Genomic DNA, 27,988 nt, shown 5'->3' with positions numbered 1-27,988 from the left:
AAAAGGTTTTTCCCTTTTTGCCATCCCTGCTCAGATCCGTGCTGCCAGCAGAGAGGAGAGCTCCATCCAAAGGGAGGGGCTGCTGGAGGTGCCCTTCCCACCCTTCCACTGCCTGCTGTTGACTTTGGCCACCTCTCCTGCCTCCTCGGGGACATTCACTGCCAGGGGAGGCCTCTGAGCACACACTGTGCTGCCTGCAAACCTGTGGTGCCTGGACAAGGCTGCCCTAGAGCAGAGCTAAAGAATAAAGCAGGGATTTATTAAAATTATCTCCTTGATGGATCCACCTTGGGCAGCACAAGAGCCCAGCCAGGGCTGCACCCAAATGAACCAAAGTGGTCCCAAAATGCACAATCAGTCACAGGGTCTCTCATTTTTATAAGTTCTGCTCCATTTGCAGATTGCAGTTCATTGTCCAGTTCCAGCTTTAGCCCATGCAGTCACATCCTTCTTGTTTTTCTCTCTCCAATTTTTTGTTTGTTGGAATGCATGAAGTAGAAGCCTCTGAGTCCCTCAGAGAGAGAAAAGAACACAGGGTTTGAATTAGAACCCCTAGAGAAGCTGAAATATATTAAGCCACACAGACATGAAGTAGAAGTGTAAGTTTTAGTTTGAAGTAAATAGAAATGTATCTTGAGTGCCTTAAGAGACTGTGCTAGCTAGTAAAAGGCCCTAAAGCCTAGTTTAACTTCGCTCCAGACATAACAAAAACACAGCAGAACATTGCTTGGGTTTCTAGATGGAATAGATAGAACTATTTGTGTAAATAGATAAAATTATATATGCAGATTTTAGGTAAGAACACAGATGGTACCATTTACATAAATAGATAAAATTATATATGTAAGATTTTGTGTGAGGACTGACACTACTTTCGGGCATTAGAATTAAGTTCAGATTGGTGTAGAAAGAAAGTTTCAGAATCGTGTTTTTAGCTGATTGGATGATTTATGAATAAAAAGCTCCTGTAATGGGGTGCAGATGAAGAAGAAGAAGAAGAAAAAGAGATAGTGGCCGCAGCTTTTGCTGCTTCTGCTCAAAACATCAGGACTCTGTGCCAGAAAGCTTTTAGCAGGGACTTTAACAATTACTCTGAACTCCTTGCATTCGTGCAATAAACAACTTTACTGCAGCCAGCAACTGCTGCTGTCTCTTTGAAGGCCCAAGCCCCTCAACAACAACCCTTGTTTGTATTTTTTGGGCCTGCAGTTTGTAACAGTTGTCCTTGGTCAGGCTGGAAAAGGATTGTTGTGTCTGCCTGCCCTGTGAAGGGAACTTGGTAGCGCCTGATATGAACCTCAGAGCTACACCTAAGGCAGCACAGAATGTGAAAAATATAAAAGCTAAAACCTGAGGCATCACCTGTTCCCTCATCTGGCTTGACTATGGCTGAAGTAAGAACTGGAGTTTTTGGCCCCTGAGCTGTGTTTTTGGGGGAAGACACCCGGGTTTTGGCTCATGTGCAGCACAGCTCTGCAGAGCAGAGCCAAACCCTGGTGAAGTCACTGGGGCTGTGCTGTTCTCGTGGTCTGTGGCTCAGAATGAGTCGAGTTTGAGGAACAATTGCAGGGGCCTCCAGCTCTCTGGTGGTGGGGGAGAGCTGCCTTTTATCCATCACAGTAAGGTGGAATTTGTGTGCTCGGGGATGTGCCATTGCACGGGATGCAGGGAGGCAAAAACTTCTCACGTGGGATTCTTTTTTAAAACATTGCAAAGTGTTTCTGCATTAGAAAACATCCCCTCATTGCTTTGTGATTCTTTTTTAAAATAAATGCAAAGTTTATGTTCTTTTTTAAAATAAATGCAAATGTTTCTGCGTCGGGAACCATCCCCTCACACCAGCAGAGGGTCTGAGGCCACTGCTGGGGCCTCATCACCCCAAAGCTGATCCCTCCCAGGCCCTTCTGGAGCAACCTGTGTCCTGCAGCAGGGGAGCAGAGCCTGGCTGCAGGAGCTGCTCACCGGGAGCTTTGTCAGGAAGCTCCAGTCCGAGCCTGGCCAGGGGAGGCTGAGAGATCAGGAGTGTTGGAACACACACCAGGAGTGATGGAACACCAGGAGTGAAGGAACACCAGGAGTGATGGAACACACACCAGGAGTGATGGAACACCAGGAGTGAAGGAACACCAGGAGGGATGGAACACCGGCTGGGGAGCGGCTGGAAGGAGCAGCACGTGCAAGGGAGGGGTGGATGGGGATGGGGAGGGGGCACAGGTGGTGATGTCCAGACGGGCAGCAGGGCTGCAGGAGAGGCAGGGCAGCGGGTGCGGGAGCAGCCAGGCTCGGCGTGGCAGCGCGGAGCGCCAGCATCACCCGCAGGGGACAGGGCACATCCCCGAGGGACCGAACGCCATCGAATCCCCCGGGCGATGAGGCTGCAGCGGGAATCCCTCCCCGGGAACCCCGGCGGGGATGCCCCGCGGGTGCCGCCTGCCCGTCCCCGCTGCCCCGCCCGGAGCATCCCCCGCGGGGCGTGCGGAGCCCCCGGCCCGCGGGGAAGGAAGGACGAGCCCCGTCCGGCCGCGGCTTCCTCCGCAAGCCCTGCCTCGGTGCACGGTGCCCGCCCCCGGCCCTCCCCCGGCTCTCCCCGCTCCGAGCGCCCCGAGCCGGCCGGGCCGAGCCGAGCCGAGCCGCGCCGCCTCCGGGGGAGCCCCCGGAGCGCAACAGTTGCCCCCGAGCCTCGGCCGCCGCCCCCCGCGCCCGGGGGGACCCCCGGGGGACCCCTCGGCAGCGGGAGGAGGCTGCGCGGAGGAGCCGCCGCCGCTTCGCCGAGGCAGCGCCCGGAGCTGCCCGGAGCTGCCCGGATCCGGCGGTTCTGCCTCTGCCGGCGATGGAGCGGAGCGGAGGGGCCGAGCCGCGGCTCCTCCCGGCCGGCGGCAGCCGCCCCATCCTCCGCCTGCCGGAGCGGAGCCGCCCCGCCGCCGGGCAGCGAGCCCTCTGCTGAGCCCCCCGGGCATCCTCGGAACCTCCCGCGCCTCCCACCCCTTCTTCGTGCATCCCCCGGCCCCCTTCGTGCATCCCCCGGCCCCCTCGGTGCCCCCCGCGCTCGCCGCCCCTTGCATGCGGCCCCGGGCTGCGGGAGCCGCTGGCCATGGGCACCAAGCAGACCAAGGGCTGCCAGCCGGGCAGCGCCGGGGAGAGCCCCCCGGGCCACCACCGCAAGAAGGTGGCCCCCAGGGAAAGGGGGGATTTCCTGGCTTCCCTGGTGGCCAAGTCGGGCGAGAAGTTCGGGAAGGGCGCCGGCGCCAGCCTGCCCCCGTACCACCGGCGGATCTGCATGATCCAGGACATGCTGCTGCTGGTCAAGCAGGGCAGGCAGGAGGAGGCCACCGAGCTGCTGAAGAACCTGCGGCAGGTGAGCATGGGCGGCTTTCCCCGGGGGAAGGGGCTGCGCTGGGGGAAGAGCCGAGCAGCAGCTCGCCGTGCTGCTTTCGGGGCCACGCTCCGCGCCTGCGGCTCCGACTCGCCCGGCGCAGTTTTGGGGAAGTGGCTGAGGAGCTGCAGGGTGGTCAGGGTGTCACAGAGGGGGAAATACCCCCGGGGAGCTGCTCTGCCTTGTCTGCAGCGAGCAAACGCTGCCGGGTGTATTTTTCCCCCCTTCCCTTTCTTGCTGGTGGCTCTGGGGTTTGCAGCTTACTCAGAGTGGTTCCCACTCAACTTTCCAAAAGTTTGGTGTTTCAGGCAGCTCCGTGAAAGCGCCGAGGCAATTGGAGCTGGCAGCTTTTGAGAATCAGCTCTGTTCTTGCTGGCTTAGAAATACCCAGAGCTGGCAGCGTTGCTTTTTTATCTTTTTGGCGCACAATCGCCTGGTGGAGTTTTGCTGGTGTTGACTGAGGCTGGGAGGAACGAGAAGCTCTGGGGAAGTGGGGAATTAATTGCAGGGAGCCCGAGACCTTTTGCCTTGAAAAAATCTGTTTGAGCTGGGCATTAGCTGGGAAGCAACAGGACGGAAAGTTGCTGTGAGCAAACAGAAAAGCAAATTAGCATTTAATCTTTCCTGCTGATAGGTGCTGATAAAAACCCCCGAGTGCTCTGGGCGTTTTCAAGGCTCTGGGGTGCGCAGGGCTTTGAGGAGCAGCGAGTTTTCCATGCAAACCTAGAGCAGATCCATCTTCCAGCCCGGGTTTGTTTTCTCCCTGGGCTGCTCGGTGTAACCAGTTCTGCCACCCGGGGAAAAGTTGTTCCGATCTCTGCTGGGCATGGGAGCTGCTTTCCTGCCCTATAGTCTGGCCATGGGACGGTCCAGTCTGGTTTTCTTTTGGGATTTTGGGTTTGGGGTTTGCTGCTAGCGGGTTTTTTGCTGATAGCATTTCCTCCCCCCATTTTCTGGCCCAGGTAACTTTTCAGCCAGTGGATGTGTTGTCTGGGGCATGTCCCCATTCAGCCCACTTCCATTTCTCCCTCTGCCCTGCAGGTTTAGGGTTATCTTTAGAGCAGCCCAGCTGAGAAATCTGAACTGTGTCCTATGATTTCTGGGTTTTTTTAATAGAAAACTCTCCCCACTTTCAACTTCGGGATAAAATGCTTTTCCTGAGATGAGTGTGCTGCCTCTCTGGGAGTTGGGGGTGGAATTCCCTGGGACAGTGACCTCTCCATTTGGGATCTGTGGGACCGTGGGGGTTGAGTTGGGCAGCAGATCAGAGCCCAAATGTTGCACCCTCTCAGCCACGCCAAATCTTTATCGTTGTCGCAGCCCATTGGAGCTGGCAGAAGGGCAGGTGCTAATTTTAGAGGGTGTTTATCTCAAACACCTCCCCAAAAAATAAATCTTGGGGCCTGCAAAGTGCCAGGAATCACTCTCACGTTCTCCCTGGCTCCAGACTGGTTTTTCTCAGCGATGCTCAGGTCTGTCCTCACTCTGTGTGCAGAGTGAGGGAGCTGGGATGTGTCACCATGGACGCCCTAATGACAAACCTGACCACGGGGGAACCCTCTCACCTCGCTGGAGATTGGGAAGAAAAAGCTAAAAATGAATCTTAAACTGCTGGGGGAAGCAAGGAACCTGTTACAGTCAGGTGCATCTCTGGCAGTGAGTGTCTCTGAAGAGCTCGCTCTGATAAAATATATCTTAGAGTGTCAAAATAGAGAACTCTTTGTCCTAGATACTATAATAGACTCCAGGCAGGTTTTTAATGAGGTGATATTAATCCCTGCCTCCAGGGAGGGAATGTGGGATGCCCCACTGAACAAATCCTGGCTGCTCTGGGCTTTTCCAGCAGCTGGGTTTGGGAGGGGATGCTTTAGGAGGGCACTGGTCGTTCCCACTCCAGCAGGAGCCTTCCAGAGCTGAGCCCTGGGAGTGTCTCAGCCTGAAAGGGAGGACTTGGGGAGAAGGACGAGCTTCCCCCTGTGGAAAGGGGTGGATGGATGAGCCTGGTGGGGCAGAGACTTTTCCCTGAACCTTTTTAGGGTGTCCCCCGCAGAGGGACTGTGCTCCATGTAGGTGCTGCTGTAAAACTCGGTGTTTTCCAGCAAAACTGGGGTTTTCCCAGCAAACCCAGTGACCTGGTGCCCAGCTCTCAGCAGAGATTTTTTTAAATCCCAGGCATTTAGGTCACTGGGAGCCTTTCCACTGACTTCAGCTGGCTCTGAAGCCAGCCCAGCGTGCTGCTGAGGGGTGGGTGACAGCATCCCTGCCTTTGGAGAGGCTCCACAGGTTTTTTTGGAGCAGGATGAGCACATGGCCAGAGCTGAAAATCTTTGTTTTTCAGGTCTCTGTGACATAACACCCTATTCAAGACAAGGTTTGGGGGGCTTTTTTTGCTCCCACAAAAGCTGTGTTTGATAAGCAGGGCAGGGCTGCAATGCTGCATTTTAAACCTGCTGGAGCAACTCCTGCCCTTCCAGTCCCACCACTGGCACCAATGTCCACTGTGGCCTTGGCATTCCACCCATTTACTTAGAATTTATTTAGAATTTATCCATCCTTCTCCCTCCCCTGAGGTGGGAGCTGTGTTGTTCTCCTTACAGGCTCCTGTAAGGATTAATTTGTGTTTCTGGGATTGCCTGGAGGTTGCAAACAACTATAAAATACTGAGATACAGAGTGGGTTTTTTTGTTGTTGTTGTTTAAAAATATAAAAAGCATGAAGAGCAGACAGCCTTTGCTTCCTCAGAGAGGTCAGCAGTGGTCTCTGCTGTGGAGGCAATTTGATCCCACTGCCTGCCCCCAAAATAACACTCCTGTTATTCCTGCTGCCAGCAGCCATTCCAAAGGGTTTGTGCTCCTCTGGCACAGCCAGGCTAATTTAACATCGAGCTCCTGAGACACAGAACACTCATTTCTTTTTCCTTCTTTCTGCTCTGGAGCCCAAACCCCACACTGCAAAATTCAAATCCCCCAAATCCCAGCAAGTGCCTGCTGCTCTCCTTGGCCGAGGTGTTTTCCCTCACGGTGCTGCAGGGAGGATGCCTTTGGCATAAATGCAGTGGAAAGACACTGAAATAATTAACATTTGCTTTAGGCTGGTGTTGTGGGTTGCCAGAGGCTTGCTAGTGACCTGAGGGAGCTGCTGGAAGTAATTCCTGCACGGAATAACTTGGAATTTATCTGCCATGAAGTGACTTCCCAGGTTTACCTGGCAGCATCTTCCCTGCTTTCCAACAGGGAGCTGCTGCAGGGAGAGGCTAAAAAATGAATTTATTCAGGGTGTCCAACACTTGGGACATGGGAACCCACTCTCAGACCCCTCACTCCATCCAGGTGGGAGAATTCCAGCTCCACTATTCCCAGTACCACCAGCTGCAGAGCAGGCTAGGATTTAGCCTTACAGAGAGTGGCACTTTTTATTTTTACTCTTTTATTTTCTCCCCCATACTGCTGAGTTTCAGTGGTTAAGGCAGCCAAGCGCTGTCAGTATATTAAATTCTGGGAGTGTCTCTCCTGCTGGGGAGAGGATTTGTAAAACAAAGCATGTTTTCCTCCTCCCTGCTGCCAGAGGATCGCTTTTCCCAGGCGAGATGGGGAAGCGCTTCCCAGCACATTACGTTGCACTCAAGGAATTTGCCATTGGTTATGGCTGGACGTGGAGCTCCTGCTGCTGTTCTGGGGCTGGGGGAGAGGGGAGGAGGAGGAGGAGGAGGAATCCAGCAGATCTGAGCATCATCTGCACGGGGCAGGTGGGCAGCAGTTCCAGGAATTCAGTGGAAAGGGGGCAGAGAAAGCAGCAGAGTGTGGCAGTAAATGCCTGGGTGTGGCCAGAAGCCAAATGCCAAGGTCCAAGGTGTGGCACCACTTGCAAGGTGGATTCTGTGCCGTGCCAGCCTGGGGTGGGCAGTGCTGGGGTGTGGAGGGCAGGGAGAGGCCCCAAATGGGCAAAAACACCACAAAAAAAAAATCCCATTTGCAGGAAAGGGCTGGGAGCAAACGTGCTCTGTGCCCACCAAACATTGCAGCCCCTGTGGCAGCCCCTCCTGGCTGTGGTCCAGCCTGGGATCCCTGGGGTTTATCCCTGAAAACCCTGAGGTTTATCCCACAAAACCCTGAGGTTATCCCACAAACATCCCCTGCTGTGGGTGCAGCTGTGCCCCTGCCCCATCCCAGGGGGATTTTCCAGCCAGAGTTTGTGGGGAGCAGACATGACCTGAGCAGCCTGGGAACTGTGTGGCGCAGGGATGTTTAATTAATTAATTAATGATGAATATTTTCTTTGTAAGAGGGGCTTGACCGTTGGGGATAGCAAAACATTTAAAAAATTAAAAATACTGATGGAGACAGCTCACTTTGGGCTCCTGTGACTTCCTCCTTGAGACACAAGAGCAGAGAAAAAATTAAAATATTTGTGGCTGGACTCAGTGCTTGCCCCTGGGCCTGTGCACCCCAGCCGTGGGGCAGCATCCCCATGGGAGCCATCCCAGGAATGTTCAGGAGCTCAGCACTGCTGTGTTTGCCCCACAAATGAACACCTGGTCCCTTCTCCTGCCTGCTCAGAGCAGCTGATGCACCTGAGGTGACCCAGCCTGGGGTCCCTGGGCTCCTCTGGCTGCCGGCAGAGGACAGGGATGAGGAATTTTGCAGGATTGGGGTTGTTTTTCCTCAGCTGGGAGCTGCTGGGGCTGAGGGCGGGCTGCAGCAGGGCCCCAGGGTGGAAGTTGGGTAACCCTGCTCTGAGTGGGGTGGCTTTGGGATGAGCCCTCATTTCCTCTGCCTCAGGCTGCTGCTGAAACCCCACCAGGGCTCCCAATGCTTTTTAACCCTTAGGCTGCTGGAGGCACTGACAGCAAATATCTCTGATATTTGGGGTGTTTCCTGCCCCAAAAAGGGTCTCTGGTGTTCCCAAGCCCTGCCCTGCTGTAAGATGCTCCCTCACTTTGCCTCTTCCATCCTTCAGTGGCATTTGCAGTGGATGTGCAGGCACAGGATTGGATTTAATGATTTAATGAACCCCCTGGAAGGTGGCTGCTGCTGCTCCTCTTGGGGGAAATGTGGTTTTTTGGGGGAGAGGAAGGCTGGGAGAGCTGGGATGTGATAAAGGGTGGGGACTGGGTTAGGCTGGGCTGGGTTAGGCTGGGCTGGGCTGTGGGCACCTGGAACAGGGGATCAGGTCCTGCCTGTGCCCTCACTGCACACAGAATCTCCAAGCTGACACAAGTTAATGGTTGCTGTTCCACCCCAGCCCCTGTTCAGCACTTTCTCTGCTTATATAATAGCAGGAATGTGTCTTCCCCCCGCCCAGGCTCTGCTGTTTTCACACCTGATATGAAATGCAGCAGCTTGGGGCTGCAGACAGCCTGGCATACACCTTTTTCCCCCCTCTCTTTTCCTTTTTATCTTCCTTCAGCCTGTGAAAGCCGGGAGTGTGAGGCTGTCTGCTCCCCTGGCAGCGTGGGTGTGTGGGCACAGCCCTCCCTGCACATCCCAGCTCTGCCATGGGGCTGTGCTCTGGGCAGGAATGGGGCTGATGCACCTGAAATTCAGTGTATTGCAGCTTCATTGTTTGGTGTGTCAGGGGATTTGTGGCTGTGGCCTTCTCTTAGCTGAGGGAGGTGGTTATGTATTAATATTCATTTCATTCTCCTACAAGCAGTGTGGAATTTTTTTAGTATTCAACATCTTCAGGTCCTGGCCAAATGCCTGATATGATTTAATGCCTGATTCCATTTCTCTTTCTCTGTGTCTCTGTCTCAGCCTCCTTCTCCTTCAAATTTTGTAGAAAAGATCACTGCATGGTAAATTTAATCTTGCCTGTAAAAGGAAAAGCAAATTGTCCATTCCATTCCTCTCCAGGCCGAAGGTTTTAGCTCCAATTACTCCTGGCTCTGACCTTGCTGCTGGGGAGCAGGAGCTGCTTGGAGCTTTCCAGCATTCTCAGATCTCTTCAAGACTCTTTATCTTTCAGCCTTGGTGTCTTTCAGAGTCAGAGGCACTTCCTTTGTGCCAGGCTTTGAGCTCTGGAGAGAGCCTGGGCAGGGAGCAGAGCCCAGGGGAGGGAGCTGCCTTTTCCTCCTGCCTTTGGGTGTCTCAGTGGAAATCTCCTTCCTCAGGGCTCTTTATATCACAATCATCTCCCAGAGTCCTGGCTGTCCTGCTTTGCAGGGTTTGATATTGGGGGAGGGTTTCTTTACGAGATGTTTCTGCCTTTTCCAAAGTCCTTGTTGGAAAACCATGGAGATTTTCCTTGGGGTCTGCTCCTCCCCAGCCCTGGGTCCTGCTGCTGGCTGCTGATTTCAGTCCCTGAATGTCCCCTTGCCTGTGGCATTGCTTTCTGAGCAGCTTCCCAGTCCAGCTCCTGCTGCTGCCCATTCCCAGAAGTGCTCAGGGTTGCATTTGGGGGATGTCCCAGTGAGGCACTGCCTGGCAGCTGTGTTAATTCCAGTTCTAACAGCAGTTGTGTGGAAATGAAGGCTGGCTCATTAAAGGAGAGCCCAAGCAGCCAGCCTGGAGCAGGAGCAGGGGTTTTTGGAGGATGGGGATTTGTGTGCTGGGTTTTTCAGCTCCTTGCTTTCTGTTTAGGCACAGAAAGGGAGGGAATGGGTGTCAGGGACAGGAGCTGCAGTTCTGTGGGAGCTGCAGCTCTGTTTTCAGCCCTCCAGCATGCAGAGCACACCGAGGTGAGCGAGCTCTGGCTGTGCCTTCCTCCCACTCCAAGGACGAGCTTGGAAAACACGAGACTAAAACTTTGAGCAGTTCCTGTGCCTTCACCTCCCTTTGTGCAGAGATCCATCCCCTGGGTGGGAGAGCACAGGGCTTTGAGCCAGGAGCCCCAGTCCCATGGCTGGGAAATTCCCAGAGCTGCCTCTTCCCCTGTCCCAGGGGATGAGCCCAGTGTGGGGCTGGGAGCAGATAATTCCTGCCTTGTTCTGCAGGGCTGTTCCTTCACCCCCGCCCTCCCCAAGGCCAGGATCTTGGCACAGCAGTGAAATCCCAGCAGGGGAAAGCAAAGGCTGCAGAGGAAGGAGAGCACACTGTGGTGGGAAATGGTTGTTTTGGCCGGGGATGTGCTGAGGGTTTTTCCTGGGACATCTCTGTCCCTGTTCCCACCCTGCTGCAGAGCAGCTCTGGGGCTGCTTTGGGGTTTGGGGCATCCCCACCCCCGTGGGAAGTGGGATACAGGAGCTGGGGGGGTTGGACCTCAATAAAAAACCCCAATTCCCTGCACAAGGATGAACTGAAGCTGCTGCAGCCTCTGCCCCACGTTTGGTTGGTGTTGAACAAACTCCAGCCCCAGGTTCAGCCTGAGCTTCCCAAAATCAGGGCAGAGAAACCCAAATCTCTGCAGAAACAGGACTCAAACCTTGGCAAACAGCCCCAAAGCCTTGGTTCATCCCAGAACCCCTCCATTTATTTCCATTTATTTCCATTTATTTCCATTTATCTTCATTTGGATACAGTTCTCCCCTCTCCAGAAAGGATTTGGGGGAAATCTTGCTCCCAAATGTCTCTGTGAGCTTCCTGGGCTTGCAGAAAAACAATTTGGGATGAGAATATTAATGATCTACACTCATTATTTACATCAAGCCAAAATCATGAGGATTGGATTAAATCTTGATTTAAGCAGCCCTTTTTTTCTGTGTGGTTAGGATTTTTTTGGGGATCATTCTGTAAGAAAGAGGACGTTTTCCTGTTTGGTTGTAAAAAGCTGCTTCTGCTTGGTGTAATTGGATACTTCCTTTTCTGAGGAGGGAGCCTGCTGTATCTGGGGACATTTATTTAGGCAGCTGTGTGGCTGGGTGAGGAATTTTGTGTGGTTTTATTCTGGTGGGAAATGGTGAATTTGGGGTTTAGAGGATTGATTTATTGATTGATCCTTTTGTATTTCTGACTCGAGTTACAGGGAAATGAAGGCAAGTTTAAAGAGCAGAAAAGTGGTTTTTAATGTTTTTTGATCAGTTAATACACTCCAAATATGCTGGATAAGAAAGCAAACAAAGGAAATGTCTCAAATCAGGTTTTGCATTTAAAACTGGTTGATTCATTAAGTGGAGTATTAATTGTGCATCGTGAATTGCACTTCTGGTCACCATAATTACAGATCTTGGTCTCTCAGGTTGAAATTTTACTTGCAGATTGGAAAATGTGCATTTCTCCTTCATACTTTTGATTTTTTCATTGACTTGCTGAAATTCAGTGTTAAACCGGACTAAGTGAATGAAAATCCTTGAAACTGGAACAGAACCTTAAGATCATGGAGTGAAGCATTTGAATTAACTGAAATTAAGATGTTTTCTTTGTCCTTGTGAGAGAGCCAAACTCTCCCCAAAGCTGTGTTTGCACTTCACTCTTTTCTGGTTGTTTTTATCACTGACTTCCCTGAAATCATTGGCAGCCATGTCCTGCCTACCTGGGCTAACAGGAGCTGTTTAAAATTAAATAATTTTTTAAATTTTAAAATTAAAGCCTGACCAGAGGTTGGCATCAAATTGCTGGTTTGAAATCTGGGTGGTTTAAAGTAAACGTATTTAATGTTTAAAGCTATTTTATAGAGCAGCATTAATTGAATTTTAATATTACTGAATTGAATCCTTGGGCAGCTCAGTCATTAATTCTTCCTTAGCAAGTTTGGGCATTTCCTGGTGACTTTGATGAGCCCAAATCCTTTACTTTTGGGTTTCCCTGGAGAGGCTGAGCCAGCTGGGAGGATCCCACCTCCAGTTTGGAGGCACATGCCAAGGTGGATCCTCAAAGGAGCATCCAAATTCCCTGGTGCCAGACAGGCAGGGAAGTTGCTGTGAAAGCCTTCAAGAAATATTTTACCTTCCAACCTTCTTCAAATATCAAATAGCAAATCCCAGCCCTGCTCTACCTGATGGTTCAAAATCTGATGCTGCAAATCAAACCACACAAGCATGGCATAAAACGTGGGAAGGGCTTCATTTCTTCCCTTCATCCCCAAAACTGACTTTCCTTTGTTGATCCAAGTCAGGGTGAGGTTCCCAGCTCCCTGTGGTGTAGGCACAGCACGGGTTGAGTCTCAGGATGGGAAAGGGGAGACTTTTGAGCCAGCCTGCAAAAAACGAGGGTGATTTGCCCATGCTGATGGTCTCATCCATTCCCTTCCCCAGTTTCCTGTGGGTGTTTGAAGAGGAAAGCCTCCTCTCAGCAGTTCCAAAATCGGTGTTTTGTTGTGTGTGTGCCATTCCCAGGCTGCTCAATGGTCACGGAGTGCCTGGCCAGCACAGCTGGGCTGGGTGTGCTGGATTTGGAGGGGAATTTGGAGCAGGACCCTGGTGGCTGCAGGTGTGGAGCTGCTCCTGCTGAGTCTGGGGCTCTGCTTCTCATCCTCTCTCTGGATTAGAGCTGGAATCTTCACCAGATACCCTAAAAACACAGTGTCAGCAGTGTGGGTGATTCAGAGAGGCTGCCAGGGCTTCAGGCTGGCAGAGGGGAAGTTTGGGTGGGATGTTGGGAAGGAGTTGTTCCCTGGGAGGGTGGGGAGGCCCTGGCACAGGGTGCCCAGAGCTGCTGTGGCTGTTCCATCCCTGGAAGTGCCCAAGGCCAGCTTGGAGCTCCCTGGTCTATGGAAGGGAGGTGTCCCTGCCCATGGCAGAGGAGTGGGAATGAGATGAGCTTTAAGGTCCCTTCCAACCCAAACCAGTCTTTTGCACAGATTTGTGGATTTGGGAAGGGGGAACGTGTCTCAGGTGGACGTGCACAACATCTGCTCTGCAACATCTCCTTTTTCAGTGTAAAACTCCAGTCCTTTCCATGGCATTCTTCTCTCTTGCCTTGCTGCTTTAGAACAAAGGTGGCAGCAGCCCCACGAGCTGCCAGGACTCCGGGTTTTCCTGGATTTAGGATGTGTGCATCCCTGTAAAGGGCCTGGGTGCCTCGTAAACAGCAGGGCTGTGGGTGTGCAGCATCCAGCACGGCCCTGCTCCCACGTGGGGACCAGCTGCTGGAGCTGTACCACTTCCAGGCAGGAATTCCTGGCATTTCTTGGCAGGGGAAAACATCCCAAAGCTGACTTCCCAGTCCATGGCACTGGTCATTCAGTGGAAAGGCTTTACTGTAAAACAGGAGCAGCTCTGGTGCTTTCCTGGGCTCTCCTTGCACAGCTTGGTTTTCCCTCTGGTTTCCTTCCCACCCCGTTGGTGTCCAGAGGAGGAGGATGGAGAATCTGGCACGGTGCAGGTGACGGGGTCAGCCTTGCAGCAGTGCAAGTTTTGGCTGTGATAAACTTCTCCATCCTTTTTTAGATGTAAAGCAGTCCTTGGATGGGATGAACTCCCTGAAATGTGGGGAGGAATCTCTGCTTGGGGTGCTTTCACCTCTTGCCCATCAGCTGCTGTTCTGCACCAACACAAAGAAAATAAATCAGAAAAACTCCTTTCCTGAAAGAAAATAAATCAGCTAAACTCTTCTCCTGAAATATCTTTTTTTAAAAAAAAGACCTTTTAGTGCCGCATCACATAAATCAACTTTATTTTCCAAAGGGACTTGTGTTTGCTTTTGTGCCCTCCCTTTGGAAGAGGGCAAAAATACAGGAGCCTGGAATATTCCCAAAGGCAGGAATACAGTGCCATTCCCACAGGCTGAGATCATTCCATTGATTGCAGGAGGATGGGATGACATTTTGCAAAATCCTGGTGGGACCCAGCACTGACCAAGCTCCCCTGGATGTTCCAGCTCTGGATGTTCCCATCCCAGAGCCACCAGGATGTGGCTGTGCCACCAGGGAAACGCTGGAATCCCCATCCCTGGAGGGGTTTGTGGGATGTGGGGACATGGTTTAGTGGTGGGTTAATGGCCAGACTTGAGCTTTTCCACCCTAAATAATTCCCAGGGAATTATTCTGTACCAGGGAAAAGCTTCTCTACTCCTCATTTTTCAGAGGGAATGGAGCAGAAGGGCTGAGCATCCCTCTAGCAAAGGGGAAGGGAAGCAGGGAATTCCCAAGAACAGGAATGAAGTGCACAGAAGTGGCAGGGCCACAAGAGCAGCTGCTCCTTATCTCTTCCTGAGCAGGCACATCAGGGAAGATAAAGTAAAAAGGGAAAAGATAACACAGATTGAGTCAGCCTGGCTCTCAGAGAGAGCTTTTTCCAACCTATTTACTTGTCACTGGTGATTTTAGACGAGCCTGTGGGTCTTCAGAGAAAACCAAGGTTTTTTTCTTCCTGTTTCATGCCTTGCAAAAGGGAATCTTTCTTCCAGCCACGAATTTCTGGCATTTCTTGGCACGGGGAGAAGGTCCCAGGGCAGGTTTGGTGTCACTGGGTGCTGAATGCCACCCCACATCTCGCGTGTGTGAGGCTGGAGGTGTCTGATTCACCACCCACCAGTGGCTCCTCCACTTTAGAACCAGCTCAAGGTCTGTGTTAGTCATGTTTTAATGCTATTGAAATCAGCTGCTCGTGGAGGAATTCCAGCCCAGGGCTGTGGATGTCCCGGTGGGACTGGAGCAGGGAAGGGTAGGCTCAGCACAATGAGCTCATCCTGGCTTTCCTCTTGCTCAGCTCATCATCCTACATCAGGTTTCAGGGATTATTCAGCCCCGTGGTTGTAGCTGGGAAACGAGATTGAGGATTTGGTGCTGTGTCCTGAAAGTTTCTGGGGTTCTTCTTCCTCTGCTGTTAACTTCAGGAGGAGCTGCTGGTGTAAAAAAATATCAGTGCTGGCTGTTTTGGAGCTGGAAAATCAATGTTCTGGGCTTGCAATGCCAGACCTGGGAGCAGGAGCTGCCAGCCACAGACTTTGTTCTGGCACCTGTGGGAATATCCATGGCCACAGCGTTCCGTGGGATCCAGCTGGGTGTCCCCAGGAAGGCTCAGCCACCCTGGGGAAGCAGGAGGGATTAGCAGGGTGCTCTGTTACCCGTGGCATCCCAGGCTTCTCCCTGGGCTGGTGTCACTTTGTGGGGAATGAAGGGAATATCCCAGGGCACGGAGACACGGGTGCTTTGCTGATGTTCCTGCTCTGGAGCTGCTCCCTGCCTCGTTCCTGGTGTGTTTTGGGGCTCACCCCAACGGGCAGAAGCCCCAGATGGGAGGAAACTCCTAATCCTGCACAGCAGCTGTGACTCAGCAGTGGGAGCAGCAGCTTTGCCGTGGATCCTCTCCTGCAAAGTGAGCTCCAGGCGTGGTTTTCATCACCCAGCTCGTGGCTCCTTCTCCTCCTGGGGCCACAGATCCATCACAGGCTCTGCTTCCCTGGCAGGAGCTCCCTGGGCCAAGGTGTGTTTTGTGTCTCGTCCTCCCGAGCTGCTCTGGCATCTCCACTGGGAAATGGAATATCAACAACAGCAATTTAATGGCCCCGGCTGTCAAACAAAGCAGAAATATTTGGATTTTAGTGGTGGGGAGGGGGGGGTTGGCACCTTCTATTGCTGAAAAGAGGATGTGAAACTGCAGGACGTGGGCAGGAGGGATGTTCCTGCTCCTCCTTGCCTGCTGTGGGGGTCCTGTGGGTTTGGGGTGCAGAGGGCAGCCCTGTCCCTCACAGGGGACCCTGACCCCACAAACAGGGCCCAGCAGAAAAGCTGTTTATTACCTGGGTCTGTTCAGTGAAACCTGGGGTGGATTTCCCTTCTCAGCCAGGCACAGAGGCTCTCAGGCCATTTTTGGGTTAATCTGTCACATCTCTGGGGCTCAGGACCAGCAGCCACCACCCTCTGGCCTTTCTGGAGCCTGGTGTGTGGTGAAATAAAGAGAATTTTAATGGCACTTACTGGAAATGTTTGCTGGCTCTGGAGGGCAGAGCACTCTCCATCAGCCCAGCCTGTGTCCCCTGGGATCTCATTCCCTGATTTTGTGCAAAATGCTTCCTCCACTGCTCACTTGAGCTGCATCTCACTCTGGGGTGTCCCCCTCCTTCCTTGGGAGGGGAGCTGGGTGGAGGGAAGAAGTTTTGCTGAACAAAAACCTGCACGAAGCACTCTGCTAATCCAAGCCCTTTGGCTCCAGTGGGATTTAAACATGTGCTTGTAGTTAATCAGGTATTTAAGTGGTTTTCTGACTTGGCAAGCCTGAGAGGAGATATCCCAGAGGAGGAGGAGAGCAGAGCTGTGGCCTCCCAGCTGGAAGGGTTTGGGAATGGGGAGCAGGGCCAGTCTGGGGTGTGGGTTTGGCTTCCTGTGACTCAGTTTCTCCTTTTGTTCAGCTCTCTGCAGGGAGCTGTGAGGCATCAAAGGTGCCCCAAAAGGCAGTGGATTGGTCAGTAAATTCATCTGAGCTGGCAGTGGGGGCACAGGGAAGGTCCTGCCAGGGGCTGCTGGATTCACACCTGGCACATCCTGCTCAGGATTCACCCAGGGTGAGGCCAGAGGGGTTGAGAAAGGATTTTTAGGGAGATCATCCCCCCTCACTCTTTGGAAAGCTGCTTGGGGAGCTCCCAGCTCTGTGTGGGGCTGCTCAGGAGAGCTTTCATGGAGTGTGAGGCAGATTTTCCCTTGGCTCATGGATTTCACCCCTGAACAGAGAGCTCTTCCCACCTCAGTCTGATTTTCTTGCTGGGTATTTCTGCTGGGATTGCTCTGGAATTTGTCTCCACTTAAACACCCAGCATCACAGCGCTGATGTTATTATGCAAAGTGTAGATTATTTAACCACACATTTTTTTTTTAATTTATTGATTTGACATTGCTTTGAATCCCATTACAGGAATCTGCTTTATTAATGGACTTTGTCCATGCTTGAGATTAACTGGGGATGCTGGATTTGCAAATGAAAGAATTGGAATTCATGTTGTCCATATTAATTACTTGGGTGATGCTGGCTTCCTTGGAGAAATCTTTATTTTTATTCCACTCCTGTTGCTTTGTCTTAATTCAGAAAATTAGTTTGGTGCTGTGGGATTGGGTTGGTTTTTCTCCTTTGCTGGAATTCCCTTTTAACTGTTGGGAAGGTACTAAGTGGTCTCATGGAATAGGCTGTTCCTGAGGATAAATTTTAATACAAAAAAGGGTCAGGGAGCTTTTATTTCATTGTTTTGTTCAACCCTGCTTCCTCCTCTTTTGCTTTATGCTAAAATCTCTCTGTGTCTTGCTCCTTCTAAATCTTTACCTTCCAAAATCTCCTAATTCCTGCAGTGACACTCAGCCAGATTCTTGGGCTGAGTAATCCCACTCTCTTTGCTGGTAAAAATCCAGGGATATGCCTGGATTTTGGTAGGTGCAGGTACTGCTATTGATCCAAAACCATTTTTTTTTCCCTGTGCTCCTCTCACCCAGGCTCCTGCAATGGTGTAAATGGCCCCAAAAAAAAAAAAAAAGGTTTGGCATGATTTTATAGGAGTCAGCTGCAATTTGTTCACTTAAATTATCTTTTTGTCATGCTTGCATTATTCCACAGCAGCCAGTTTGGAGAGTTAATTGAATATTTGTGTCTCTCAGAGATGCCTTCAATTACTTCCATTGAATAACTCTGGGAGAGAGCTGTGCTGAGGAATCACTGATGCTTATTTTCTCTATCAGAAGTATCTGAGGCTTTATTCCAGCACCTATTAAAGGATGCCAAAACATTCCTAGAGTCTCCCACCCCGAAATTCCATCCTTTTGAAGCGGAGTTTAGCATCCATTGAGCATTAACAATGCATCCCTGCATGGCTGATGCAATAATAATCAGCTCAGGGCTTGGAAGTGGGAGCAGCTTTCAGAGAGCAGTTCTTGGGTTGCAGCCTCTCATTGTGTGTGCAGGAGTGGATTGATTTCTGCTGGGTCCAGGAGGCTTCCAGGTGAGGCAGGAACATCTTCATTGGTGCTGCAGGTTCTGGGGGAGGGCGTGGGAGTGTTTCCCAGGGCTGGGCATCAAAACAAAACCCCTGGATAGCTGTGGGCAATCCCCACCTCAGGATTTTTGGCTGCACTGATCAATACTCCAATATTTTCAACTTTTTTCTATTGTTGGATTGCAACAGCTCTGCTGTCTGAGGAGGGCAAGGGCAGCCATCAAAAGAAACATTTTTGGAGTGGATAAAAAAGCAAGTGTGTTGTTTTAAGTGAGATTTGCAATTCCTTCTGTTTCTGCTGCTCCTGGGAACAGCAGGTCAGGATGGGCTCAGAGAGGGCTTTTAACCTGCTGTACATCAGGAGACCCACGCTGGCCTCCTCCTGAAGCCTCTCCTGCTGACAGCTGCTGGGCCAGGACCATAAATCCTGATTCCTTCCTAAGCAGAGCCTGGTTTAGAATTAATGGCAGAGCCTGGCAGCTCATGCAGGGTTGTGTTAATTGTGAAGGGAGAAGGGGCTGGATTAGAGCAGTGAGAGGTGAGGACTCCCAGTGTCTCATTTGCTCTGTTAGACCAGGGCTGAGCTTTCCTGCATCCTCCATCCCATCAGCAAAGCTCAGGTCCAGCAGGATCCCCTGTCCTGTCCCAGGCAGAATCCCTGACAGCAGCTGGGGACCATCTGGCCCAGCTGCAGAGCATCTGTTCTGCCATGCAGGGCTTTCCACAGCCAAATCCTGCTCCTTCCCTTGCTGGGATCTGTTCTTTCTTCCCTCCCAATTCCCCTGAACTCAGAGGACCTTCATCACCTGTGAGACCCCTGCCCCTTCCCCAGGGTTTAACAGGAGTGGTGACAGCAGAGTCACCTGGGGAGGGACAGGGGGTGGCAGGATGGACAGGCAGCACCAGCCTTGGTGCCTGTTTGGTTCATCCCTGAGGCTGGGCCACCTGGGTGAGGCTTTTTGGGCTCTTTTCCCAGCAGGGATGTGCAGAGCTGGGGTGTCTGGCTCATGAGATGCTGTACCTGGGGGTGAGGAGCAGACTGCACCAAGGGCTCTGTGTTGATCCAACAACTCCCATCAGCTGGAGGGGGGGTGGGGAGCCTGGTCTGTGATTCCAGGCAGGGAATTGTGTGATTGGAATGCTGCTCTTGTCCCAGGAGCTGCTCACTTGCTGCAAGCCCAGGCAGCATTGAGAGCATCCTTCTCTCACAGGCAGTGGAAACGATGAGGGTGAGGGATTCCTCCCCATCTGACACTGCCATCCTCTGCCTTTGAGTCTCTTCCCCCTTCCTGCAAGGATCCCAGTTCTGTTTTTCTCTTTTGTTCCTGTAAATACTTATTTTAGGGTTGTTTGTGGATTTACTGCTTGTGAGGGCAGGGTAGGAGACACACAAATAAAAATCTTTAGTGGCCATCAGGCATCTCCTGTCACCTCCCAAGGACAAGAGTTGTCTGAGCCTTGGGTTGCCTCCAAAAAAAACCATGGGGTGCTGAGGCAAATAATAAAAATCTAACTAATATGGATGGGTGATCAGCTGCAGAACAGATGGGGCTGATTTTGGCTGGGAGAGGGGGCAGGAAAACCACGCAGAGCTCCGTGCTCGCTGTGCTGGGAAACAAAGGTGAGAGCAGCACGAGGGGGATTTTCCTGCTCCAGTCGCCTCAACACTGAATGTCTAGGATCAGCTAATTAGAGGGGCTTTTCTTGGCAGGTAAATGAGAGAGACAAGCTCATCCAGGGCCTGAGTCAGCCCAGCTGTCTCCGAGCAGGATGAATCACCATCCTCATATGAATTGACAGCACCCTGAGCTGAGGTGGCAGCTCTGGCTCCTTCCCTGACAGGAGATAATAGGCAGCCTGTCCTCCAAGTCCGTTTTCCAGCAGGGATCTAGAAGGCTTTTGCAAGTGAAAATTAGGGTTTTTTTGCAGCTGGGAGCTGGCAGCACAATGTGGTCGAGGCTGGGGCAGGAGTTCCTCTGCAGCCCTGAGAGCTGCTGGTCCCAGGGCAGAAGGGATGAGAAATTGGTGAAGTTCTGCTCCTGACCTGTGGTTTGGATACTCCAGGCAGCACCTGGGAAGCTCTTCGGGCAGACACACGAGGATGGAAATGGCAGATTTGATAAAATTGGTTATATTTTCATGTAATTCTTCACTGCAGAGCTGTGAATAGGAGGCCCAGCAGCCAGACTGGAGTTAACAGGGTGGGTGTTGTGCAGGGTTGATGCATGAACCTTTTCCTTTGGGTTTTAGCCAGGAATGTGTGGGGCTCTGGGTGGAGCTGGCTCCCAGGAGCCGAGGGGGTGGGAGAGTGACCCCTCAGCTGTGCTTTGCTCAAATCCTCCTTGACCTGCAGCTTTTTCTGCCTCTTCCCTTTGCAGGGGGAAAACTTTGTGGCACCACTCTCCTTGGGAGGGCTCTCAAGAGTCTCTTGTGCCTCTGGCAGGCTGGGCTGTCACCCATCCATCTGGGAGCAGCAGGGATAAGTGACAAGTGCCACCAGGAGCCATCTGGTGCAGCCCTGCATGGCCAGCAGGATCCTGGCTTGGGGCTGGAGCCCCAGCTGGAGCCCCAGCCCCAGGCTTGGATGGAAAACCAGGATTTGGGCAGCTCCTGCTGCTTTAGGAGGGATGAGTGGATGAGATTTGGTGAGCTCAAGGCAGAGTTGGTTAAGGGCAGTGGTGGATGGGAGTTGTTGGAGTTTTTCAAAGCAAATCCTGGAGTTGCCTTACCCAAACACAACTTCCAAGCTTTTCCTGGGATCCCAGGGGCTCTGTAAATCAGCAGAGCTGAGGCCATCCTCATTAAACATCCACAGGCACTCTCCTGAAGAAATCTTAACTGTGATCTGGCCAAATTCCAGTAGGACTCATTGCCTTTGCCTGGCAGTATGAAATAAAAGAGCATTTTTCTGCAAATCTCCTATTCTCAGTTGTTTATTATCTGGCTGGCAGCATCACATCTCTGCCCATTAATCCATCTCTCCAAGTTCCTCCAATTCCAGCCTCCTGGAGGGGGTTCAAGCTGCCACCATTTATTATTTGAGTCAGTCTGCCAGGGAAATATTTTCTCCTTCCCTGAAGCATCAACTCCCTTCTCTCACTGCACCCTCGGTGCTTGAATGAGCCATTTGTGGCTCCCAAACTGATATTAACTCTGTGAAACAGAAAATACCCCACATATTTAAACTCTGATTTTACTCCAGGCTGGTGGGTTGGACATGAAGTCTGCAGAAGCAGTTGCTGGTTTGTGTGGAGGTTCCCAGGGTGGCTTTTGGGACCCCCCTTGCAGGTGTGCTGAGCTCCCAAATGCTGCCTGCCCTCCCCAAAAGTGCAAATTTGATCATCTCTGTGTTGCTCAGGGCTGGTTTTTGTCCCAAAATATGCTGTGACATCATTACCTTTGGGGTGCTCTACTCTTCTCTCAACCAGAAATCAATTCCTGCCTTAACAATCTTTTTGGGGAAGAGTAGGGGGAAGTGGTTGGATTTTCCTCACGGGACAGAGGTTGTGTCCAGCATCCAGAAAAACACAGGGCTGAGTCACATCCCACCCCGCTCTCTGAGCTGACCTCCCTCCCCACACTGCTCCCACCTGCTGGAATCATTTTTCCCAGGTAACTTGGAGCAGCTGATGGATGGAACACTGAATTCATCCTTCCTTCCTCCAGTGCCTGACTCTTGTTTACAACACCAGCCTCCCTGCTTGGAAATTCAGGATGCTGCCCTGAATTTAGTGGAGATAAAGGAGTTTTGGAAGAGGTGCTGGCCAAACCAGCAGCTCTTGGGATATTTGTGAGCAGCTGTGATGAGGGTTTTTTTTGCACAGGAACCTCATTTGGGCAGCAATAACTCGGTGTTAGTGAAAACAACAACAGCAGAAGCTGCTTTCTCAATGACTCCTCACAGGGACCTGCTGCATTTTCCCCTAATTACAATTCAATTTGCAGTGATAAATAGTTTAATAAGCAAAAATGGGCTTGGCAGTGGTTGGTTATGGCTCTGTGTGGCTTGGGGGATGCTGGAAACACAACTTGGAGCTTCCAAAGGCTGGGAGCTGCAGTTTTGGACAGCAGAAAGGAGTAAGAAATTGTTTTACATGAGGGAAAGAAAAGTTGGGGATGCAGCTCCCAGATGTTTTCCTTGGGTGATGTTGGCCTGGAGAGTGATGGGTGAGCTCTGAGGTTTTGGGGAAAAGAGCTGTTTTTGTGAGTTTTGCTGCAAAGAACAGATTGGGCACAGCATCCCTGTGCCTCTCACTGGGCTTGGGGTTTTATTTTCAAAAATAATTGGGGTTTTTTTATACCTTTCATGGCTGTAGAATTTCTATTGCTGGCTGCTGGAAGGACATGTTACATTTTTCTGCTGGCTTTTTGGGTATAAATTTCAAATTCACCCCTCAAAGTGGAGTAGGTGGTTGGATTTTTTTTATTTTTTTTAACCTGATAGCTTTACACTGCTAGATTTGCAGAAGTCTCCCGTGGAGGCTCAGCTGGTTGGTGGCAGGAAATTTTCCTTCCAGTGAATAAGGATGGATCAATGGTTTGCCTTTCAGCTTCCTGAAGCTGGAAACAAATGGGATAAACTGCAGAGAAGTCATGGGTGATTTCTGTTTGAAAATTCTCTTTTTTACTGCAGAGATGTTCCCATTTTCCTGCCACACTTGGACAAAGCACCCCAGCAGAGTTCAGGGGTTTGGATCCACTCCTGAACACCCCTCAAATCTGTCCTGAGGAAGCCATGCCTGGCTCATAAATCCCATCACTTTAAACCCTTATTTATTTGAAATCTGCACTTGCCATCCAGGTAAAATCCCCTGGGAAAAAGGAACGTGCTGAAAAAAAGTGGCTGGAGCCAGATGCTGGGCGTTTTCTGCAAAGCCAGTGATGGGTGATTTGCTGCTGACAGCATGAACTGGTGTTAAGTTATTAAATTGCAGATGAGCTCATCACTTGGCCTCGAACAAGTTTCAGCCTTCAGAGGCTTTAAAATATTGTGTGTGGTGGAAAAGAGACAATGCTGGTGTGGCAGAGAGGTTTGGGGAGCAGCTGAGAAAGAAATCTGTGCCTAAAAAATGTGAGTACCAGGAGGGAATGCTCCATGTGGAAAATGAAAAGTTCTCCCAGGAGAGGGGAGGAGAAATTCTCTGGTTTATGAGCTGGACATTTTCATTTTAGCTGAGGAAAAAATGGTGAAGAGCTTTGAGATGCTTGAAGGGGCAAGAAGCTGAGCCTGGTTTGATTCTGAGAGGTCCCAGTGAGTTGTCCCAGGTCCCCAGATTGGCCCTCTGGTAATTCCTGGTGTTTGCCATAGATCATGCACCAAATCCAGCTTTTATCTGATGTTTGCTTGATCCTAATGCTGGGCTTCACCAAACTGGGAATGTGACATCCATGCTGCTGGTGGTGCTTCTCTCCCTGGAAAAGTGGGAGTTTCCTCTGAGCACCTCCCTGCACAATTTCTATTTCTTCTTCCTCTTGCAAAGGAGCCCAAGGTCTCTCCACTCTTAGATTCTTTTTTTTAAAGTACAAAAATAATAATTTGTATAAATTTGTAAATAGTAATTTGTGCAATATAATACATGTAATTTGTATAATATAATATAATTTTTATAAGTTGTAAATAGTAATTTGGCAGAAGCTGTGAGACAGACCAGAAATCAGTTTGGCCACTTGATTTTCCCAACAGGGCAGCCTCACACGTGTGTGTTTTTTAACTGCCTCGGCTCTTTTTTTACTAAATAACCCGTTTGCAGTCAAGGAGTTGGTGTTAACTCAGGCAGTGCTGCAGGGTTGATCCTAAAAATACCGAAGAAACCAGTGGGATAAACACTTGTCACCTCGTTTGTGGCCTGAGCTGTAATTGCTGTAATGTGAGATCCCTCGGGCTGTTGTGTCTGAAGGCATAGTGGATTTTTTTTTTAAGTGTAGTTGTTTATTTTCAACCTGTCTGAAATCAGAGAGCATCCACACCTACAAGCACTGTGCCTTCCCCTGGGGTTTTTGGGGCTGAAGCATCTCTGAGCTCAGGACAAGCTTTAATTTATTGCACGGTGCCAAGCTGTTATTGGCTTGTGTTTGTCAAAAGGAAATTTGTTGTGCCGGCTGCCACCAGCTCCACGGGAAGTAAAAGAAGTTCAAAAAGGAATAAAAAGATTATTTGGGTATTATACACATAAATATATTTGAGGTGAAAGGAGCACACTGTGTATAACCCTTCCCCTCCCCATCCCTGTGCACTGATGTATTCCATGCGGGGAGTTCTCTGCTAAAATTCCTCACATTATTCAGTCTAAGAATTACAAACTATATAAAGCAGCCCTGGAGAGGACTCAGGAGGTCCCTGGGGCAGGATCAGCTCCACCTGAACTGCTCCTGACACCACCTTGTCCATCTCCAGAGGCACAGCTTCCACTCCTTCCCAGCCAGCCTAACCCAGCATTTTGCTCTTCCCTCCCTCCAATCCATCCTCCTGTTCCCAGTGCTGTAGTTTTAGGCTCCTTCCTCCCTCCCTGTGCACAGCAGCCCCAGAACTCCTCCAGTGCTGCATTTATTCTCCAGTTGCAGCTCTGTGTGATGTTCCCCGGGGTCATCTTGGATTTTACCCCGTTGCAAGGGTGTCATTAACTCAGTGAGTTAATGACACTGATCCTGCAGCCCTAAAGCCTCTTTGCAGAGCAGGTGAAGGCTGGGAGTGCAGCTTCCCTCAAGGTGACACAAGGTGTCCCTTCCTTCTCTTGGTCACCAAAACTGCAGGAAAAACAAAAACCCTCCAGCAGCATTTTCAGTGGGAGCTGCTGGGGATCATTTCCTCCTTGGCTTCTCCTCCAGTGAGGGCTGACTTTTAAGAGCCACTGGCTTTTCTATCCCACCTAACCTTGCTCCTTTGCCCTGTTTCTGCAGGATTTAGGGATGGAGTCCACCTCTCTGGATGATGTCCTGTATCGTTACGCCAGCTTCCGAAACCTGGTGGATCCCATCACCCACGACCTCATCATCAGCCTGGCAAGATACATCCACTGCCCCAAACCAGTAGGTGCCACGGTCTCCTCACGCTCTGGGGCTGTGCTGCCTTGGCAAACTGGGAATGTGGAGTGCCAGGGGAAAATCCTCCCAGGTCTGGGTGGGTCTGGACCAAGAGGATCAGGTTTTTGAGCTGAACGAGTGATATTTGACTAATGTTGGTACTCCTTTTGGCTTGTGTGTGGCAAGGGATCATCCATGGGTGGATGGACCTGCAGGCATCACTCTCCTGTGTTTGCTGCTAATAACAGGTCTTTAATTTCCTGTGAGAGCATCTGAAGGGATGGAGTCATTCACTGCTGCTTCTTGTGGATGTTTTACTCACTTATAGCCTCCACCAGTGTTTGAAAAGGAGGGAAATTGCTTTTTTTTTTTTTTTTTAAAGCATTTACAGATTTATTTCGTGTTGTGAGGCAAAGCCACAAAGGTGCTGTTGGGGCTGTGTCTGCCTGGGCTGTGGTGTGAGTCTGACTCTGAAGGGCTTCATGAAACTCTCTGCTCTCAGTAAAGGTGCTGGGAAGGGTGGAGAGGACCCCAGGGACCCGAATCTCCACCTCCAGAGACAAGGATGGCTGTCCATGTCCTACAGCATGAGATGGAGATGGAGCCACACCCCTGTGCTGTGCAGGGATATCCATGGATCCCTTTTCCTGTGGAGAATAAGATCCTTTCCTTCCTCCTCCCCCATGAGCTGGGAAAGTGGAGAAAGCTGCTCTCGTGCCGGGCGCGTTTCCAGGCGGAGAGGCCCCGCTCCCCTGCTGAGGTTGTCCTTTTCCAGAGCACTGTGACTAAGCTGGTTTCTCCTCCTGAGGCTGAGCCATGGGAGGAGAGCTCTGCATTCCCCATAAAAACACCCCGAGGGTGTGGAGCTCCTGCTCTCCCTTGTGCCCCTGCAGGTTTCTTTTGGCACCAAAGGCTGTGGAGGAGGCAGTGCCAGGGTAAGCAGGGAGATGCAAAGTCCTCATTCCTCTGCTCAGCCCTGTGAGGCACATCTGGACAGCTGTGTCCAGTTCTGGGCTCCTCAGAGCAAGAGGAGCTCCTGGAGTGGGGCCAGAGTAGAGGGACAAAGAGGATGAAGGGACTGGAGCATCTCTGACAAGGAAAGGCTGAGGGAGCTGGGGCTGTTCAGCCTGGAGAGGAGATGCTGAGAGGGACCCTCATCCCTGACTGTTCCTGTGTGCAGGGACCCAGCAGTGGGATAGGAGGAACGGGCAGGAACTGATGCCCAGGAAGCTCCACCTGAAAATGAGAAATAATTTCTTCCCTGTGCAGGTGAGAGCTGGAGCTGATTGTCCAGAGGAGGTGTGGAGTGTGGAGCCTCCCTTCCCTGGGGAGATCCCAGAGCTGTCTGGACACAGTCCTGTGCCATGTGCTGGGAAATTTGGGCCTTCCAGCGTGACCATCCTGGGATTCTGTGCTGGGAAAACCCCAAATGAATCAGCCTGTGCAGCACTGAGGCTCTCACTCTGCAGGAAAGGCTTTCAGGATGTCCTTGGTGCTCTCCACATCCTTTGCACAGCTCAGAGCACCACACCAGGGATGGATGGATGGATGGATGGATGGATGGATGGATGGATGGATGGATGGATGGATGGATGGATGGATGGATGGATGGGTGATGGGATGGATGGATTGCTGCTGCCTTGGAGAAGGAAGCAGGAGTTGTTCAGGTGACAGAGAGCAACTCCAGCAGCAGCAGGGCTGTGCTGCAGCTCCTCACTGGTGGCTTTGCCTTGCTCAGGTTTGGGTGCCACTGGCTGCGCTTTAAACCCTTTTTTTTTTTGGCAGCTGAGTGAAAAGTAACTTCATCCCAGTGTTTCATGGTGCTTTCCTGAGATACTGATGTTCTGTAAGTCCCCAGAAAGTTGCATGCTTTAGTCACCAGGGTTATTTTCCAGCTCCCAGCCCTCTCTTCCCCCAGACTTACTTCACTTTGACAGAGGCTTGGCATGATGTGTGAGAGCAGAACACTCAGGGCCAGGAGTGCTGCTGAAGTTTTGGCTTTTACTCTGCATCCTGTGCCACAAATATACATAAATATATATGTTGAGGCAGCTGGGAGCTTGTCCTTATCCATCCAGAGGTGGATGGAGCTGACCTGGACCCTGGTCCCTGTTAACCTTCTCTTTAAAATATGTCCCCGCTCAGGGTTATGGGGTCCTGCTTCCCTCCTCCCTCCTGGAGAGGCTCTCCTGACTCTCTGTACATTGCTTTTTTCACTCAGCTTCTATTTATACCACCCTTAGCTTAAAGGTGACCCCTTGGTCTCTCCTCTGAGCTAAAATAAAAGTTGAATCATTTTTCCAAGCCCTGGGTAAACACGGCCTGAGTCTGTATGGCCAGGAAAACTTGGCCTGGGCTCCCCAGCATGGGGATGCTGATTCCAGCCAGCAAATCCAACCCAAAAGCTGTAACTTGTGCTGGAGGAGGCTGGAGTGCTGTGAAGGAGGAATCTGGCAGGTGGAAGTGTTTGGGTGAGCTTTGTGTGGGTGTCCAGGCAGTGGTGCAGGGCTGGATTGCTGCTCCCAGGCCCTGCTGAGGTCCCAGCCTGGCCCGAGGGCTGGGGTGTGAAAGGAGCCAAGGAAAAACTCCTTTCCAGATCCTTTGGAAGTCAGGGGTTGGATTTGGTCCCATTACAGATGTGTTTAACGCTGTTCAAGGAAAACCAGATCCTGGAGTGCAGCTCTTGTCACCTTTGGGGTTCCTGAGGCCTCGCAAGGGGCAGATTTGCTGTTCAGGAAACTCAGATTGTGCAGGAAGCTTTCCAGCAAGGAAAGGGGGATCAAAGACATCTGAACAAGTGTCTTCTCTCCCATGGCCAGTCTTTTATCTCCCTGCCTCTCTCCTTGTGGAAAGGTTCCTTGGAGAG

General features: G+C 51.3%; 1 protein-coding gene across 1 annotated transcript in view; it reads left to right on the top strand.

Moving 5' to 3' along the window:
* Nucleotides 1-2,596: 2,596 nt before the first annotated feature.
* The window catches only part of LOC135283797 (leucine-rich repeat-containing protein 75A-like), a 57,856-nt gene continuing 32,464 nt past the window's right edge, over nt 2,597-27,988 (top strand). The window contains exons 1-2 of the mRNA XM_064394900.1: nt 2,597-3,355; nt 25,000-25,128. Of these exons, the coding sequence (XP_064250970.1) occupies nt 3,092-3,355; nt 25,000-25,128 (393 nt within the window). The 5' untranslated portion in view covers nt 2,597-3,091. The remainder of the gene's footprint in view (nt 3,356-24,999; nt 25,129-27,988) is intronic.

Source organism: Passer domesticus, chromosome 19, assembly GCF_036417665.1.
Source record: "Passer domesticus isolate bPasDom1 chromosome 19, bPasDom1.hap1, whole genome shotgun sequence".
Classification (NCBI taxonomy): domain Eukaryota; kingdom Metazoa; phylum Chordata; class Aves; order Passeriformes; family Passeridae; genus Passer; species Passer domesticus.
Note: the sequence above shows the minus strand (reverse complement) of the source record. Positions and strands in the feature narration are given on the sequence as shown.